The sequence below is a fragment of the Typopeltis vanoorti genome, chromosome 22, assembly GCF_054136105.1.
Source record: "Typopeltis vanoorti isolate ZY-2024b chromosome 22, IOZ_Tvanoo_1.0, whole genome shotgun sequence".
Lineage (NCBI taxonomy): Eukaryota > Metazoa > Arthropoda > Arachnida > Uropygi > Thelyphonidae > Typopeltis > Typopeltis vanoorti.
This window is the reverse complement of record NC_143570.1, coordinates 12,206,422-12,222,360: the sequence shown is the minus strand read 5'-3', so window position 1 is coordinate 12,222,360 and position 15,939 is coordinate 12,206,422. Positions and strand designations below refer to the sequence as shown.

Below are 15,939 nucleotides of genomic sequence, written 5' to 3'. Positions count from 1 at the left end.
TGGTCATACAGTATCATGATCTGAGAGTGTGTATGTGTGTGTGTGTGGGGAGAACATTGGTGTGGTCCATTTTAATTTTCTTTTTCATTTTTTGAGTATAATAGGGCTTATTAAATATACATGTATTAAATGCTATTTGATGTTAGTTAATGATAACTGCATTTAAAACATAATATTGTACCAAGTTTTATATATATATATTTTTTTTTTTAGTCTTGATCAAGTTCCTTTACTCAGTAGTACCAATAGCGAGCATATGTTTGAAACAATGGCTTTGGAGATTGAACAACTTTTATCTAAGGTAAGAGTTTAAATATGAAGATAATATTTCTTTAAAAACTGTGCAAATTGGCATTTGTGGTTTCATAACATTGGCTGATCCTGTGGTGGAGGTGATAGGATGTTTGTCTCCCATCAAAAAAGAGCTAGAGAACACATGCAGTTAACAGAAATAATTAACATAATTTTAAGCAACAATTCTACCATAATCATCCTAGTTATACAGGTTGCACCTCATTGAAAAGCTTTCAGCTGAATCATAAAAAATGTGTTTGGCCTCTCATATTTTACTGCAAAAGGATACCTTTCGGGTTGGAGGAAATGTCAATTAGACCTGTTAAGTAGCAGATGGTCATTGCTCAGTGAAACATTACCACATTATTTATTGGAGTCCTGAAGTGACTGTTGTATTTGTTTGGTTCCTGCAGCAGGGGCTCTTGTTTCTGTCCCCCTAATCTTCCAGTAGGTTGTGTGAGTGTGATGGAGATCCAGAACTTTTATCTTCTTTTTTTTTTTTGAGAGGCAGCAGTTTTTCAGGATGGCTGCAGAACAGCTTTACTGCTATCTAGATAGTTTAAGGGACTGAACTAGATGGTATTGCAGTTAGGAGGCTTCTTACTCAGCTGGTGTATAATCTTCTTGCCATTTATGCTGTCAGTTCCTGCCTAGACTGAAGCAATGCAATGGCATGTGAGAGACACTGTTGAGGCCATGCTATGGAATGCAGACTTCATGTTCTTTGTATGAGCAACATGTCTAACAGTCTATCTCCTCCCACAGTATTTTGTCCTGCTCTTTTTCTCTTCATCTTTGAAATCATCTTCCTTGTGGACTTTAATGTCCACAACTCTGACTGGCTGGCTTTCTTTTTCTAATTACACTGACCAAGCTAGAAGAGAAATGGTGGTATTTGCTATAAGCAAAGATCTAAAGAAAATTATTCATCTCCCAACCAGAGTTCCTGATAGACCTCCACTCATCCAACACTCTGGATTTTTTTCTTAACCATTTTGTCATCCAGGCGCATTGAGGTGACTCCTCTGGGTAATTCAAATCGCAATCTCATAAGAGTTGAAATGTCTTGCATATTTTCTCACTTAGCATTGTTGTTGTCCCAAAGTACATGAGGTTGTGAATGACTGAGAGCAGTGTGTTCCAGTATGACAGTGCTAGCTAAGAAAATATTAAAGACTTCCTTTTCATGGTCAGATTGTTGTTTCCAGATACTTATTGTGATCTTATTACAGAAGTTATTCATGTTGGAATGAGACCTTCAGTCTATGCTCTGTTCAAGCCATAGTGTGCCTGTTCAGTCCAGGAAAAGAAAACAGCTTATTGTAAGTGGTGAGACACAAATCCAGCATCATCATCACTCAGTTTAACAGTGAAGATTAGAACTCTCTCTCTTCTTGGAGTGACTCTGACAGCCTATACTGAAGCCTACAATGCTTGCAACACCATCATTAACAGGGTTAAGTCTGCCTAAATGTAGAAAACTCACCATCTCTGTCAATGGTAGTTGTGTCTTCTGGTCCTTTGCAAAAGCTGTTGGGTTCAACTTTTGTCCATCCATCCTTCTACCTCTTTATCACCCAGTGATAGCAGTGCAACCTCACCTAAAGATAAAACTCATCTCCTGGCATCATTCTTCTCATTCATCTTCAGTACAAAGGACAAAGCAAATCACATCCGTCTTTACCTGGAATATTGTGCTGCATACTTCCCATGACCTTCTTTCTGGATATAGGAGATGTTCTCCTGAACTATCATGTGTTCTTTGTCATCTTTGCACTATATTATACTTAGCTGCATCCAACCTACACAAAAACAAACCCATATACAGCCAAATTTAAAAAAAAAAAAAAAACTACATTGGAGGAAACAGGCCACACCATTCCTATCAGACCATTCACTTCAAATATGTCATAGAATCAACTGGAAAGACACCAAGTCCCTACACCTCACCAACATTTGGTTTGAAAGAAAGTTCAAGGAAACTTGTGAGATGCTGAATCATCATCCAGATTTCAACAAGACTGATGGATTAGTATCTGGAGGATCCATTTGCAACCTATTTAGCATCCAGAACATAATGACAGAACCTCAACACAGGAAAACCTTAACCTAAGGTGACTGTAGAGATGTGTTTAATGTAGTTCCAGTATTAAACATTTGTTTAATTCATAATTTTTTTATCTGTATACTATGATACTTATTTGTATAAAAATTTTATTTTATTTTGTTAATTAATTAATTAATTTGTGTGTATAATTTTATTGTATTTTTTATTTATTTTTTTCTACCAGTGGTCAGACTAGGGTGTAAATGATTAACAAAGCATTTAAATTTATCTTACTTTTGTGCAGTGTCCTGTGCATATGTATGTTTTCCTAATGATGATCCCAATACAGAAGATGAAACAGTGAGTGTTATTTTCATAATTAAAAGTAAAGTAATCACTCCAACACGTGTTTTTGTCTCTATAAATTCTTCATAATGAATGCTGACCACCATGTAACCTTAAAAGAAAGAATCTTGAGTTTCAGATCATTTACAATAACACTGATCTCCACACTATTCTGTATTTGGAAAATAACAACCTCATCTTCATTGCTTCTAAAAGCACAGTTTTGCTTTTTTTTTCTTGACAACCTTTGAGAATGCTCAGTTTAACAGTGAAGATTAGAGCTCTCTCTCTCTCTCTCTCTCTCTCTCTCTCTCTTCTTGGAGTGACTCTTACTCCCAACTTTTTTCTGGTATAATGACATCTCTTCTAACTTCCAGAAAATTTATCATCCTCTTTGGCTCAAGATATTACATTTCATCTATCCATTTACTTAGTCTGTCTGATCTCGGATCTACCCAACCTTGGAATACTGCTCTCACATTCGGGTGAGCATCTAAAACCTCTAAAAATTTTTAATTCAGAAGAGGTGGTTTGGTTGATTGAAATTTTCTATTGAAATTGAAAATTTCTATGACATTCCTTAAGCCACTATCTCACAGGTGGTCAGTTTCTAACTGTCCTTTTGCAGTTACTTCCACCAGCATTATTCAGAACCACCATCCATTATGCCCCACCCATTTTTTCTAAACTCTTAGCAACATAAGCAGCAGCTGCCCAGCATTCATTTACAGTTGATCTTCTGACTCATCGAACCAACTCCTTCCAGTCATCTTTCATTCTGTGCACATCACTTCTGTGGTGTAGCCTTCTCCCTGAATTGACCCCCCCCCCCCCAAAGACCATTATACTTGCAAAGAAATTATATTCTTGTTTAATCATTTTTATCCATGTATATGCAAACAAAGTTTATGCTTGAATTATCTTCATGTCTAAACGACTTGTATATAGAGGCTGTTGACCACATCAGATACCTTGGTATCTCATAATGCAAACCACAGGATCTCCTGGAGAAAAACTGCCATACGCCACAATAGTAAATTCAAAAAAGAAAGACTGTTTTTAGAATCTGCAGCGGCACTCAGAATCAACAGAATTTAAATAAATACGGTTGCATTAAACTTAGCAAAATTTGGGAAACATTAATTATCAGAGATCCCACTTTACATCCTAGGCTACCTACAAATGCCCATTGAGGGCGCACCATCTAACTAGGACTTTAGTCACCCACATGTTTCACTTAGTATTGTGTTATAATTGAGTGTGTGTTACAAGAGTTATTTGTAATCCGAAGATGTCTCGGTGACAGACGAAATATTGGAAGCATTAAAATTAGTTTTTAATCCTTTCCTAGTACTTAAATATTCCATTAAACCTCCAACATGATGTCCTCACAGCACTTAAGCTTCAACACATGGAATAGTGAACATCCAAGAATTCAGTTTACGATGGAAAAGGAAAATAATTTACTTTATTTAGTTTTTTATTTAGTTTACCCTTCCTAGACACCTTAGTAACACCCTTCCAAATGGTAACCTTTCCTTCACTGTATATAGAAAACCTTCTCACACAGGCAGATACATTCACAAACTCTCCCACCATGACCACCGCTCTCAACAATATGACATTATTAAAACATCCTAACCAATAGAGCCTACAGTCTTTGTTTCAGTGGAACCTCCTTTTCAACCAAACTCAACCACATACACAACACCTTCCTTTTCAATGGCTACAGCAATTACAGAATTTAAAAAAATAATCAGTTCCTTCCCCATTCCCTGGCCATCTCTTCAGAAGGATTTCAGAAATACCATCACCATGCCCTACATCTCTTATATAGAGGCTAATGACTTCACGTCACTTTCCTTAGTATCCCATAATACAAAGCACACATCCTTATGGGCATATGTAATGCTATGCATTATGGGAAGGGTCACTTCATACAAAGGGAAGCAAGCCCTTTGTAGGAATTGTATACTCCTTGGAACAAAAAAAAAAAAAAAAGCACAGAAACACATAAAGAACTAAAAATAAACCTGTCAGGAATGACCAAGGAAAAGATGGAATGAGACCAGAACAGGCCATTGGGCCTAATCCCTGAAAGTATGATGTTGCTATTTTCTTATCCAGTTTAGAATCTATACCCATTCACATATTTAGGCAATAATTTGCTACAAGATAGGCTATGCTGTCAAATATCTTTACAAAATCAAGCAATATCACTGTATATTTCTTATTCACTTTTAACTTGCATCTGAAATGTCAGTGGATTACTCAATCCCTTTGTTTCTGATGGTCCTGGCATTTGTGTACAGGCATAACAAATTACCACCTAGACAATGCTTATAATTAAATATGCAATCTATTTGGCCTTGTAGAGCTTTCTCTTTTCCTTCCCCAGATACTCAAAAAGTCCGAACCCAAAGCATATATTCACCCCTTTGCCAGATGCATAACCATGTTCGAAGCCATTCATATCTTTATCACATTTGGATACCATAGCTGAACTTCAACACACACACTTTTCTCATTCTTTTCTTGATGGTCTAGTTTCTCTGACTCTCTGTATTAGATTTAATACCAATAAGTAATTTTTCCATGCTCCAGATGCAAAATGAATTCAAGTGCAGGCCATCACTCTTATACAAGTCTCTTCTTCCATCAGACACACTCCACACATCTAAAAATGCACATCCATTTCTTCTACACAGTCTACATATGGAATCATTCGCCATCATTGCAATCCTTTTTAACTCAGTGCTGTCATATCTGTGTAGCAAACCTGCAATTTTTTTCACATTTGTTTCTCGCTTCTTCCAACAGATCTTTCATATCCTCTCTCATACTATATTTGTCACTACTTAAATTATTAGTTCCTAGAAGATTCCATCTCTCTTTAGTTTTTCATCTGTTTTTTCAATTACATTTATCATATCTTTAATTTTTGCTTCTTTTTTCTTAGATTTTAATTGACTTACCTTGTTATTATTATTATTATGATTATGATTACCAAGTTCAGTGCTTTCCTGCTTCTACTTGTTCTGATCTTTTTTCTTATACTAAGTTTTGTTAAACGTTTTTCCACCTTTTCTAGTTCTCTGGTCAATTTTCTAATAATTTCTTTTAATCAACATATTTCCAATGTCAGATTTATCCTGTTATATATTATCATAATCTCTCCAGCAATGCTTTTCATCAGAACAAAGGTTCTTTTCAGTAGTAACTACAGTGGTACCTTGACTTACGAACCGCTCGACATATGAACTTTTCGAGATATGAACTTTTTTCCTATTGCATTTTGACCTCTAGATACGAACCATGATGCTTTTCTTTTCAAATGAACTAAAGCCTGTTTTACATTATACTTTTTTATGCACGTTTAGCTGAGCCTGCGCTGAATCGTCTCTAGTGTAACGATTGTTGTTACTACGTCGTATTTATCTGAAATACGACGAACGCTGCATGTATTTGCTTTTTTTTTTTTATGTATCTATTTTGGTATTTGTATAAACAAACAAAACACTTTGTGAAGATTTTTTTAGGTTTGTATTTATTATGTGTACTGTATGTATTTCTTTTTATAAGTGACATGTTTTATTGTAGCTTCACATTTATTTTCTGAATAATCTACCAGATAAGCATCATTTCACTGTTCAGCATATTATTTTCAACATGGGGCCAAAGAAAACTAAGAAAGAAGAGAAGAAGAAAATCACAATAGAAATTAAGAAAGAGATTGTGAAAAAATATGAGAAAGGAGTCAGGTAAAGTGATCTGTGCAAGCAGTATGACTTGTCAAAATCCACCATAGCTACAATTGTCAAGAAAGCAAATTTTTATAAGGAACTGGATGTGGCCAAAGGAGTATCTATTGTGTCATCTCGAAGAAAAAAAAGTTATGGAAGAAATGGAAACTTTACTACACGTTTGGATTAATGACAGGCAATTAAAACAAGAAAGTGTATCTCAAAATATGATCTTTTACAAGCTCAAACTATTTACAAAGATCTTTCGCAGAACTTGCCATCCACTAACCATATCAAAGACATCAGTGAAGAGTTTAAAGCTAGCAAAGGATGGTTTGAGAAATTCAAGAATAGAACTGGTATCCATAGTGTTGTTAGACATGGAGAACATGCTAGTGCTGACAAAGAAGCCACTGAAAGGTTCGTGAAGGAAGTTCAGAAACTGATGGAGTCAGAAGGTTACGGACCAGAACAAGTTTTCAACTGCGATGAAACTGGGCTTTGCTGGAAGAAAATGCCTAAGAGAACGTTCATCACTAAGGAGGAAATGGCATTGCCAGGACACAAGCCAATGAAAGACAGACTAACTTAGCTTTCTTTTTTGTGCCAATGCCAGTGGTGACCAGAAGATAAAACCTCTGTTAGTTTACCACTCTGAAAATCCTAGAGTCTTTAAAAAGCAGAAAGTTAACAGGCACAAACTCAGTGTTATGTGGAGAGGTAACAGCAAAGCCTTGGTAACCAGGCAGTTCTTCTGTGAGTGGATGACAGAAGTCTTTGCTCCCACAGTGAAATGGTATCTACAAGAAAAGGGTCTGCTGAGAAAGTTCTTATAATGGACAATGCTCCAGCACATCGACCACAGTTGGAAGAAGATTTGGATGAAGAGTTTAATTTTATCAAAATTAAGTTCTTGCCTTCTAATACCACACCACTCCTACAACCAATGGATCAATATGTTATTTCCCACTTCAAAAAGCTCTATACCAAAGCTCTTATCCAAAGATGTTTCGAAGTTATCACCGACGCAGAATTAACCCTCAGGGAATTCTGGAAGAATCACTTCATATTCTTCATTGTTTGCGTCTTATTAGTCAGACATGGGAGGATGTTTCTGTGAGAACTCTAAAATCAGCCTGGAAAAAGTTATGGCCTGAAAGCGAAATTTACATTGTAGATACAGTTGTCTCCCTGGGCAAGACCATGCATTTAGAAGTTGATGAAGCAGATGTAGAGGAGCACAACATTCAACTGACCACTGAAGAACTACAGGAGTTAAGAAGAAAGCAGGAAAAAGAAAGGTATGAGGAGGAAAAACAAATGTTTTCAGAGGACGAAGAAGACAGCAACAAAAAAGAGAGAAATTCCAACAATTGGTGTAAAAAAATCTTGCAGCACTGGGGCAAATTGCAAGAATTGGTTAACAAGTGGCATCCAAATCAAGATGTTGTTTCTAGAGTAACCAATATCTTCAATGACAATGTCATTAATCATTAATCACTTTAGAAGGGTGTTAAGGAAATGACATATTCGGTCAATGTTGGATAGGTTTTTTAAACCTCCCTCACCTAAGAGACAAAAAGAAGCAACTGATGACAACAAATTGAAAACTCCTGAATCACAAAACCAGCCACAAGAAAATTGATTTTTTTTACAATTTAATAGAAGATAATTTTCATACTAATCATATAAAACCAAAGATTTCATAAATAAAAATTAATAATATGTAATGGTATACAAAATGCATATTTATAGTGTAAAAATGTTCCTTCTCACTCCTTTTTCATTTCTTTGCATTTTCTTCATTTAGTTGAGAATAGTATTTTATATTTTATGGATTTTTTTTTTTTTTTTAATTTTTGAATCTGATGTAATCTGATATATATATATATATCAGATATATATCAGTAGGTGTATAGATCAGTATATATATCAGATCTGTTGTAATAGATATGGTATGAAGATCAGCATTAAAAAAACAAAGACAATGAAAATAGGCAGAATCATTGAAAATGTCAACTGTGTTGTGAATGGAGAACTTGTGGAACAAGTAAAACCTTTTAGCTACTTAGGCACGATATTTAGTGAAGATGGTAAATTGAATATAGAAATAGACAACGGAATCAGCAAAGCTGGTATGGTAGGAAGTCAATTGAATAAATTCATATGGAATAAGAGAGAAATTAGTCAGAACACTAAATTAGCTGTATACAAGACAGTGTTCAAACCATGTTTAACTTATGGATCTGAGAGAGCTGGGTCAGAAGTAAAACACTTGACCAATGAACTAGAGACCACAGATATGAGAGTCCTGAGAAATATTACGGGTGTGAACAGATGGCATCAATGGCAATATCATATTAAAAACGAGGATATTTGGAAAGAACTTGACATTGTCAGCATCCAGGAATGCGTTAGCAGAGCTAATCTCAGGTGGTATGGTCACTTAAACAGAATGGGCGAAGAAAGATTAGCAAAACAAGTGTTCTCTGCCAGGTTGGCAGTGAAGCGACCCAGAGGAAGACCAAGATATAGGTGGATTGATACGGTACAAAGTGCCTTAGACGATAGAAATGTAAGATCTGATAAGGTTGGAGTCTTGACAAGTAACAGACTAATTTGGAGGAAAATTGTAGATAGGAAGTTAGTAATGATGTAATTTTTTTCATGTAGTACTAACATATCCTGTACACCCCTTGAGGGTACATGGCAGGAATTTGATGATGATGATAATGACAACAAATCAAACTCCTGAACCACAAAACCAGCTACAAGGAAATTGATTTTTTTTTACAATTTAATGGAAGATGATTTTCATACTGATTATGTAAAACCAAAGATTTCATAAATAAAAATTAAAATGTAATGGTATACAAAATGCATATTTATAGTGTAAAAATGCTCCTTCTCACTCCTTCTCCATTTCTTTGCATTTTCTTCATTTAGTTGAGAATAGGTTTTTTAATTTTTTAATTTTTTTAAAAAATTTTTGAATCTGGGAATGCATTAATTGATTTCCCATAAGATATAATGGAAAATCGGGTTTCGAGATACGAAACGTGGTCAAGAACGAATTAAGTTCACAAGTTGAGGTACCACCATACTTTAACTTGAGCTTTAGATACTGCCCTGTTGTGACGAGTTTTCTGCACCATTCTTAAGACTATTAAAAATTAATATTTCTAAAATTATTAAATACTCTAGTACAATAAATACACTAAAAAAAAAAAAAACTACAATAATATACTAAAAATACACTGATAAATCTAAGAATAAACTTAATAAAGCAACAGAAATCACTGATCTTCAGGAACTTCCTAAACAGCACTGCTTTTTACCAGACAGCCTGTACTGCATTATTCTGTATATCAATTTATCAGTACAAACAGATCATGCTGTAATGAGTGCATGGATAATACAACCATACTAACAGAGGTGGCAGCTGTAGTTAGTAGTAGACTGTATCGCTACTTCTTCCTAACATGGAATTTAGGCCAAGTGGCCTGTTCCGGTCTCATGCCATCTGTTTCTTGGTCTTCCGATTCTTCTTTTTCCACTTATTTTGTATCTGTATACTATTTTTGGTAGTCTGCTGTTGTCCATTCGATTAAAATGTTCTAGCCATTTTTGTTTATACTATCTTATGTAGTAATTAATTGGTTTTATTTTCAGGGATTGTAAGATTTCTTCATTTGTTTTGTGGTCCTACTTGGTATATCCAGCTGTTTTTCTGAGGAACTTCATTTCTGCTGTTTGAATTCGTTTTTCATCTTTCCTTTTTATGGTCCATGTTTTACTTCTGTGGAATAGAGTTGGTTTTGACAAGATATTATATAGGCTAATTCTAGTGTGTTTTTGTACTGTATCGCTACTATTGATGATAAATTATGGCTTAACAAGTGTATGCACGTGCGCATGCACACACACAATGTAGATTTGTATATATATACATACATACATACATACAGAAGACCTTAAAAAAAGAACTGAAATCCAGACATCTGGTCACTCGGAGATTAAAAGGCATGCTCAAAGTTCATAAGATTGACATCCCGCTATGTCCAGTAGTTGATGGCATAAGGATGTGGAGGCTAATGACTTCCCATCAATTTCCTTAGTATCCCATAATGCAAAGTCACACCCTTTCAGACATGTGTAATGCTATGCATTATGGGAAGGGCCACTATCCAGATCAGTTTTGACCTTTATTGAGGTATGTTAAAGTGCGAGATATCTCACCAAAAACTAAGTGATCCTAAAGGATCGCTACTAAACTCATCACTCCTGGCCTGAATCACTCCAGGACAGGGTGTAAACGTATGCTGCTTTTGCACCATTTGTAGTTTTTAGTCTCTCCTTAGTTGTGTGCTAATGTTTGTTGATTACTGTGCAAATGCAAATGTATGCTTATTCTATTTATTCATATCGTTTGGGGATCTATATTATCTCTTTCCTATATCTAATTCCTTTCCTTATACTGTATTAATTCAACTCTTACTCTACCTTTCGTAATTTTATATTCTTTTACCTTAGAGCACTAGAAATTTGTTTTCATTAACGACTGCGCCACCAGTGGTCCCGTCGTGGTATAAGAAATAGTAGTACTTCCAGTGGGTCTCTATCTAACGTAAATCCTTTCTCAATTAATTTACAGTCGTGGCTTTTATGCACTCCTTGTCGTATCTCTCATTTAACTCCTTGCTTACATGATCGAGTTTATTTGGAAACAGTGCATTGCATATTAAAGATCAGGCGGTACTCCTTGAATATATATAACAATCATGTTTATTAAATACTAAGACTGCATATACAACTCATATAATAAGGAAATTGCTTCTTGTAACTTTTTAAGTTATGTTCTGTATGACAAACTTCTATAGCAAAATCCTGCAATTATGCAACAAAATTTATAACACCTAATTTAAGCTAACTATTATAGAACAAAACCCCTATAACAATTTCCTGCCATTATGCAGCATAAAGCTTTAGAATTCTCTGTTATCAATAATTAAAACCTAGCTTAATTACTTTCTTCAGAAATTATGCTCTGATATATACACCTACAATTTCCAACTACTAACTTGTATCAAATTACTCTCAGATTAACTCTATCTTAGCACTATAAATTTAGCAGTCCATCTAAGATAGTTCTTTGCATCACATACAAAATAACATGTAACAAATAACTCGCTTGAGTTCATTATCCCTTTAGTGCACTTCTTCACCATTCATCTCAGAGTCCTTAGTTTCTTCTCCATCTCGGGTTTTGGATTTTCTTCTTAGAGGTTCTCGGAGCACCGGCGTCTCCTTTAGAATGGTTGGCTGGGTCTGGAACGCGATTTCCCGGTGTCTTGAAACTCGGGCCAAGGGGTTCAGCGATCGGAGCATATGCAGATTCATCTGAGTGGCAAAGCATTCTGGTCCGGTGCAGCTACTTCCTCCATGGCTAATCATTTCTGGTGACCGTCGATCGCAACGTCATTTGATCTGGATGACTTGCGGTGGATCGACTTTCTTCTCCTCTTTACCTCCTTCCGATCTTCATTTGTCCCACCCAAAAAGTGCCGATGGTTGAAGATCCATGCCTTATATTCATCCTTTTCACTAGACAATGTCTAGCAACATGTCTACTTAGAGACCTGGCTTGCTAGTCCATACCTATAATAGTCTCTTCTTGAAGATATTGATCCATGAATATTATTGTCTTTTAAGATTGTCTCTCCTATCACACCCACATCTGGTTGAAAATAGAGGTCATTACCTTGTCTCTATAAGGTGCAGCATTCACGGTTCTGCTAGGAAGCACATACAGGTCAGTTCCCCATGCAATAAGATGCCTCCCCAAACCATCACACTACCTCCACCATAAGTGTCCCTTTCATAGATATTAGAGGGATGATAACATGCGTGATATTGCTTTGCAGAGCAAATTGGGACTCATCTATAAACAATAGTAATTCCTTTGGTCTTGGGTCCAGTTTACTTGGATCCTGGCCCATTTTAAATGTTCTCTTCTGTGGCATGAGAATAGGGAGCATGCAGACTATTGGTCGCCTAACATTTAATAAAATGCTGGCCTGGTTGGCCGAGTGGTTAGCATATCCACTCTCCAGTCAAAAAACTATGGGTTCGGATCCTGCCGTGGGCATGGATGTTTGTGATTGTCTGTGGAAATATTAGTGGTGGTGGTGGCAGTAGATGGCGTTGGTGTAGTTGTGGTTAGTTGTAGTTGACGAAAGGTTGTAGAGTAGGTGACCTCCCTTGATGAGTCTTTGGACTCCCTGGAGGTTAATAATAATAATTATAATAAAATGTCTTGTTCTCGCCAAACATAATGGAAAATTATTCCAAAATGCCCACTTTTATGCATATACTGCTGACAACATCACTCATTTGTACACAATAATCAGACTCAGCGTAACTTGTGTTTCATAATCTACCTCAGCATTAGATAACATATCTGACTTACACGTGTATTTTTTTGTTTTCACCCCAAGTTATTGTGATTTTTCTCTTTACTCCTTAATTTAAGGAAACCAGTTTAGGTCATTTATGTATAAGAGAAAGAGAGTAGGTGACAACCCTGAGGTGAGCAGAACCCTGAAGCACTCCTGCATTGGTGGAAAAGCTCAAAGAGAGGTAGCCATCCACCATGACATCTATTGAATGACCAGAGGGAAAGCTTGACTACCCAGTTACAGAGGTTGGTTGGTAGACAGAAGGATGGCAATTGGTTTAGCAGACCTCGATGACAAACATGATCAGTAGCCCTGGACATGTCAAGAGTGACAGCATATATGTTTCTTCCAACCTTTTCATAGCATGTGTTCCAGGTAATGTAGGCTAAGCAGGCATCTGTGGATCTAGATTGGAATCTATGCTGTCAGTTGCTGATTAATTGGTGGGCTTCTATGTAGTGGTGAAGTTAAGTGCTATAACTTTCTCCTCTGTTTTGGAGAGGATTAAATGACAGTGATTGGTTAGTTTAACAATAGACTTATCTTCCATTTTTATTGAATTAGGTTAGATATATGCTTGCTTCCACTTGTTAGGATAAGTACCACCTAACTGTGGAAGATTGTAGAGACATTGCAGGGCCGGTGTTAGCTTTGGCACACAGCATTTGAGTATAGTTGACAAGATCAGATTGGGATCAGATGACTTTTAATGTCCAAGTTACATAGTATTCTTCTGATATATTTTTGCCAAGAAACCACATGATGTTCAGTTTTTTAATATGGTAGAAGATGATTTCCTTAGTCATCTCTGTGAGAGAGTTGGAGGAAAAGAGGGATGCCATTGGGATAAAAGAAGGGGAAGCACAGGTGAGTAGAAGTTGTGTTTGATGGCCTTTGTTCACTAAATGTCTATTTTGAATTAAATAATGGTCAATAGTCAGCATGTGTAAAAATTACTATGTGCATTCCCACAAAACTAGTTATTAAATGTCACGGTAGATAAATGTCCTTCTACCTGAGATTTTCTCACTAATGCTTCAGTACTCCATGGCTCTGTATTTGAATCCTCTCATCCTCTTGTATGTAAGTATTTATAAGCATTCACATTGAGTTGAAATTACACTGGAAGTGCACAAGTGATAACCTCTTTAGTAGCTAAACCTCTTAGCTAATTGCACTGCTTCAATTTTAGAAACATTTTTCCTCACTTGATGCTTAAATTTCTATTATTAACATTGTAGGTGTTTTTAACTTAGAATTCTTTTTTTTACTTGAAATATTTTTTTGTACATTAGCAATACTTGTTCTTAGCTATATGTTGAGAATTTTAAATTATTATTATTATTATTACGCAACACCTCCAAGGAGTCCAAAAACTCATTGTGGGAGGGCACCACTCAGTCCACCAACTATTGCGAACTGTATCATCTACACCAACACCATCTACTACCCACCTCCATCACTACTAGTATTTTCACAGACAATCGCAAACATCCATGCCCATGGTAGGATTCAAATCCGCAGCCTTTTGGCTGGAGAGCAGATATGCTAATCACTCGCCCAACAGACCAGCAAATTTCTTTTCATATTTCTGCTATTCACTAATTATCTGAACTGCATTTAGCTAGTAGATGCCAGTATTAACCCTTTAACTGCTACGGTCGAGTTAACTCGAGTACGGAAAAAAATGGCGACCTTGCTATGATTGAGTTAACTCGATTTGAACTTTCAATCTGTAATACTAATTTAATTTAGTTTGTGAAAGCATTTGAATTGAGTGGGCTTATAGTGCCATCTCTTAGGATTAGAAGGAACTAATTTTCAAGCTTCTGTCTGCTTTGTGGTGCTATCTTTGTAAAAAATTGTGAGACCATGCACAATGTTATCAGAGCTGTCCTTGATAATAGGAGCCAGGCTATCACGTGATGCGGTGATTCCAGGGTTAATAAAAATGGCTCCGACAAGCAGACAGCAGTGTTCTCTTACTGAGGACTTTACCTTCCGATTTATCAGATTTGAGTGACAGTGACGATGATATTTATTTTCACAGTAATGACCAGAGGGAAAGCTTGACTACCCAGTTACAGAAGTTGGTAGGTAGACAGAAGGATTGCAATTTGTTTAGCAGATGCTTCATTGTTTCAATTGCGCAATACAAATTTTTGTCCAACAGTTCACCAATTCAGTAATGATAATTCAGGTATTTCAGCAATTATAGATGATGGTTCAACTTTTTTTGATTTTTTTCAAACTATTTTTCCCCTTCATATAACGCAACATATTGCTGACGAAACTAATAAATATCATGTATTTTTGAATCAGAAATTACCACCAGCACCCCAATCTCGTTTGCAAAAATGGAAAAAAACTACTCCAGAGGAATTATATATATTTTTGGAATCATAATGCTTATGGCTAGGGTAAAAAAACTAACAATAGCAGAATATTGGTCCAAGGATCCCCTCATAGCTACTCCACAGTTTACAGACTACATGTCCAGGGACAGATTCCATTTACTTTTACGTATTTTACATTTCAATAACAATGTAACTCAGGTTCCAGGACAAAGACTACACAAACTATAACCAATTATCGATCATCTGAGAAAAACTACAGTGAAGTATTTACCCCTTTTCAAAATATATGTATTGACGAGAGCTTAGTACTGTTCAAGGGCCACCTCCAATTCAAACAGTACATTCCTTCAAAAAGACATAGATTTGGGATCAAAGTTTTTGTGTTGTGTGACTGTGAGACTGGATACGTGTTAGATTTTGTAGTGTACCTTAGCCAATTGGTATTCTGGCCCTCTTCTATATGACTGGCTACATAAAAATGGTACCAATACATGTGGGACTGTTAGGAAAAACAGGAAAGGGTTGCCAAAACTGAACAAAAATTTAAACAAAGGACAGGTAGAATCCAGACACACAGATAATATGATGGTGGTAAAATCGATCGATAAACGAGAAGTGTGTATGTTGACCACACTCCACACAGACTCTATGAAACAATCAGGGAAAGTTGACAGGACAACAAACACACCAATAAT

At 36.1% G+C, this 15,939-nt stretch overlaps 1 protein-coding gene across 3 annotated transcripts in view; it reads left to right on the top strand.

The window, feature by feature from the left end:
- The window catches only part of Gos28 (golgi SNAP receptor complex member Gos28), a 167,909-nt gene that overhangs the window by 52,800 nt on the left and 99,170 nt on the right, over window positions 1–15,939 (top strand). For all 3 annotated transcript variants that reach the window (XM_090412004.1, XM_090412003.1, XM_090412002.1), the window contains exon 3: window positions 214–301. In XM_090412004.1, the coding sequence (XP_090268130.1) occupies window positions 214–301 (88 nt within the window). The remainder of the gene's footprint in view (window positions 1–213; window positions 302–15,939) is intronic.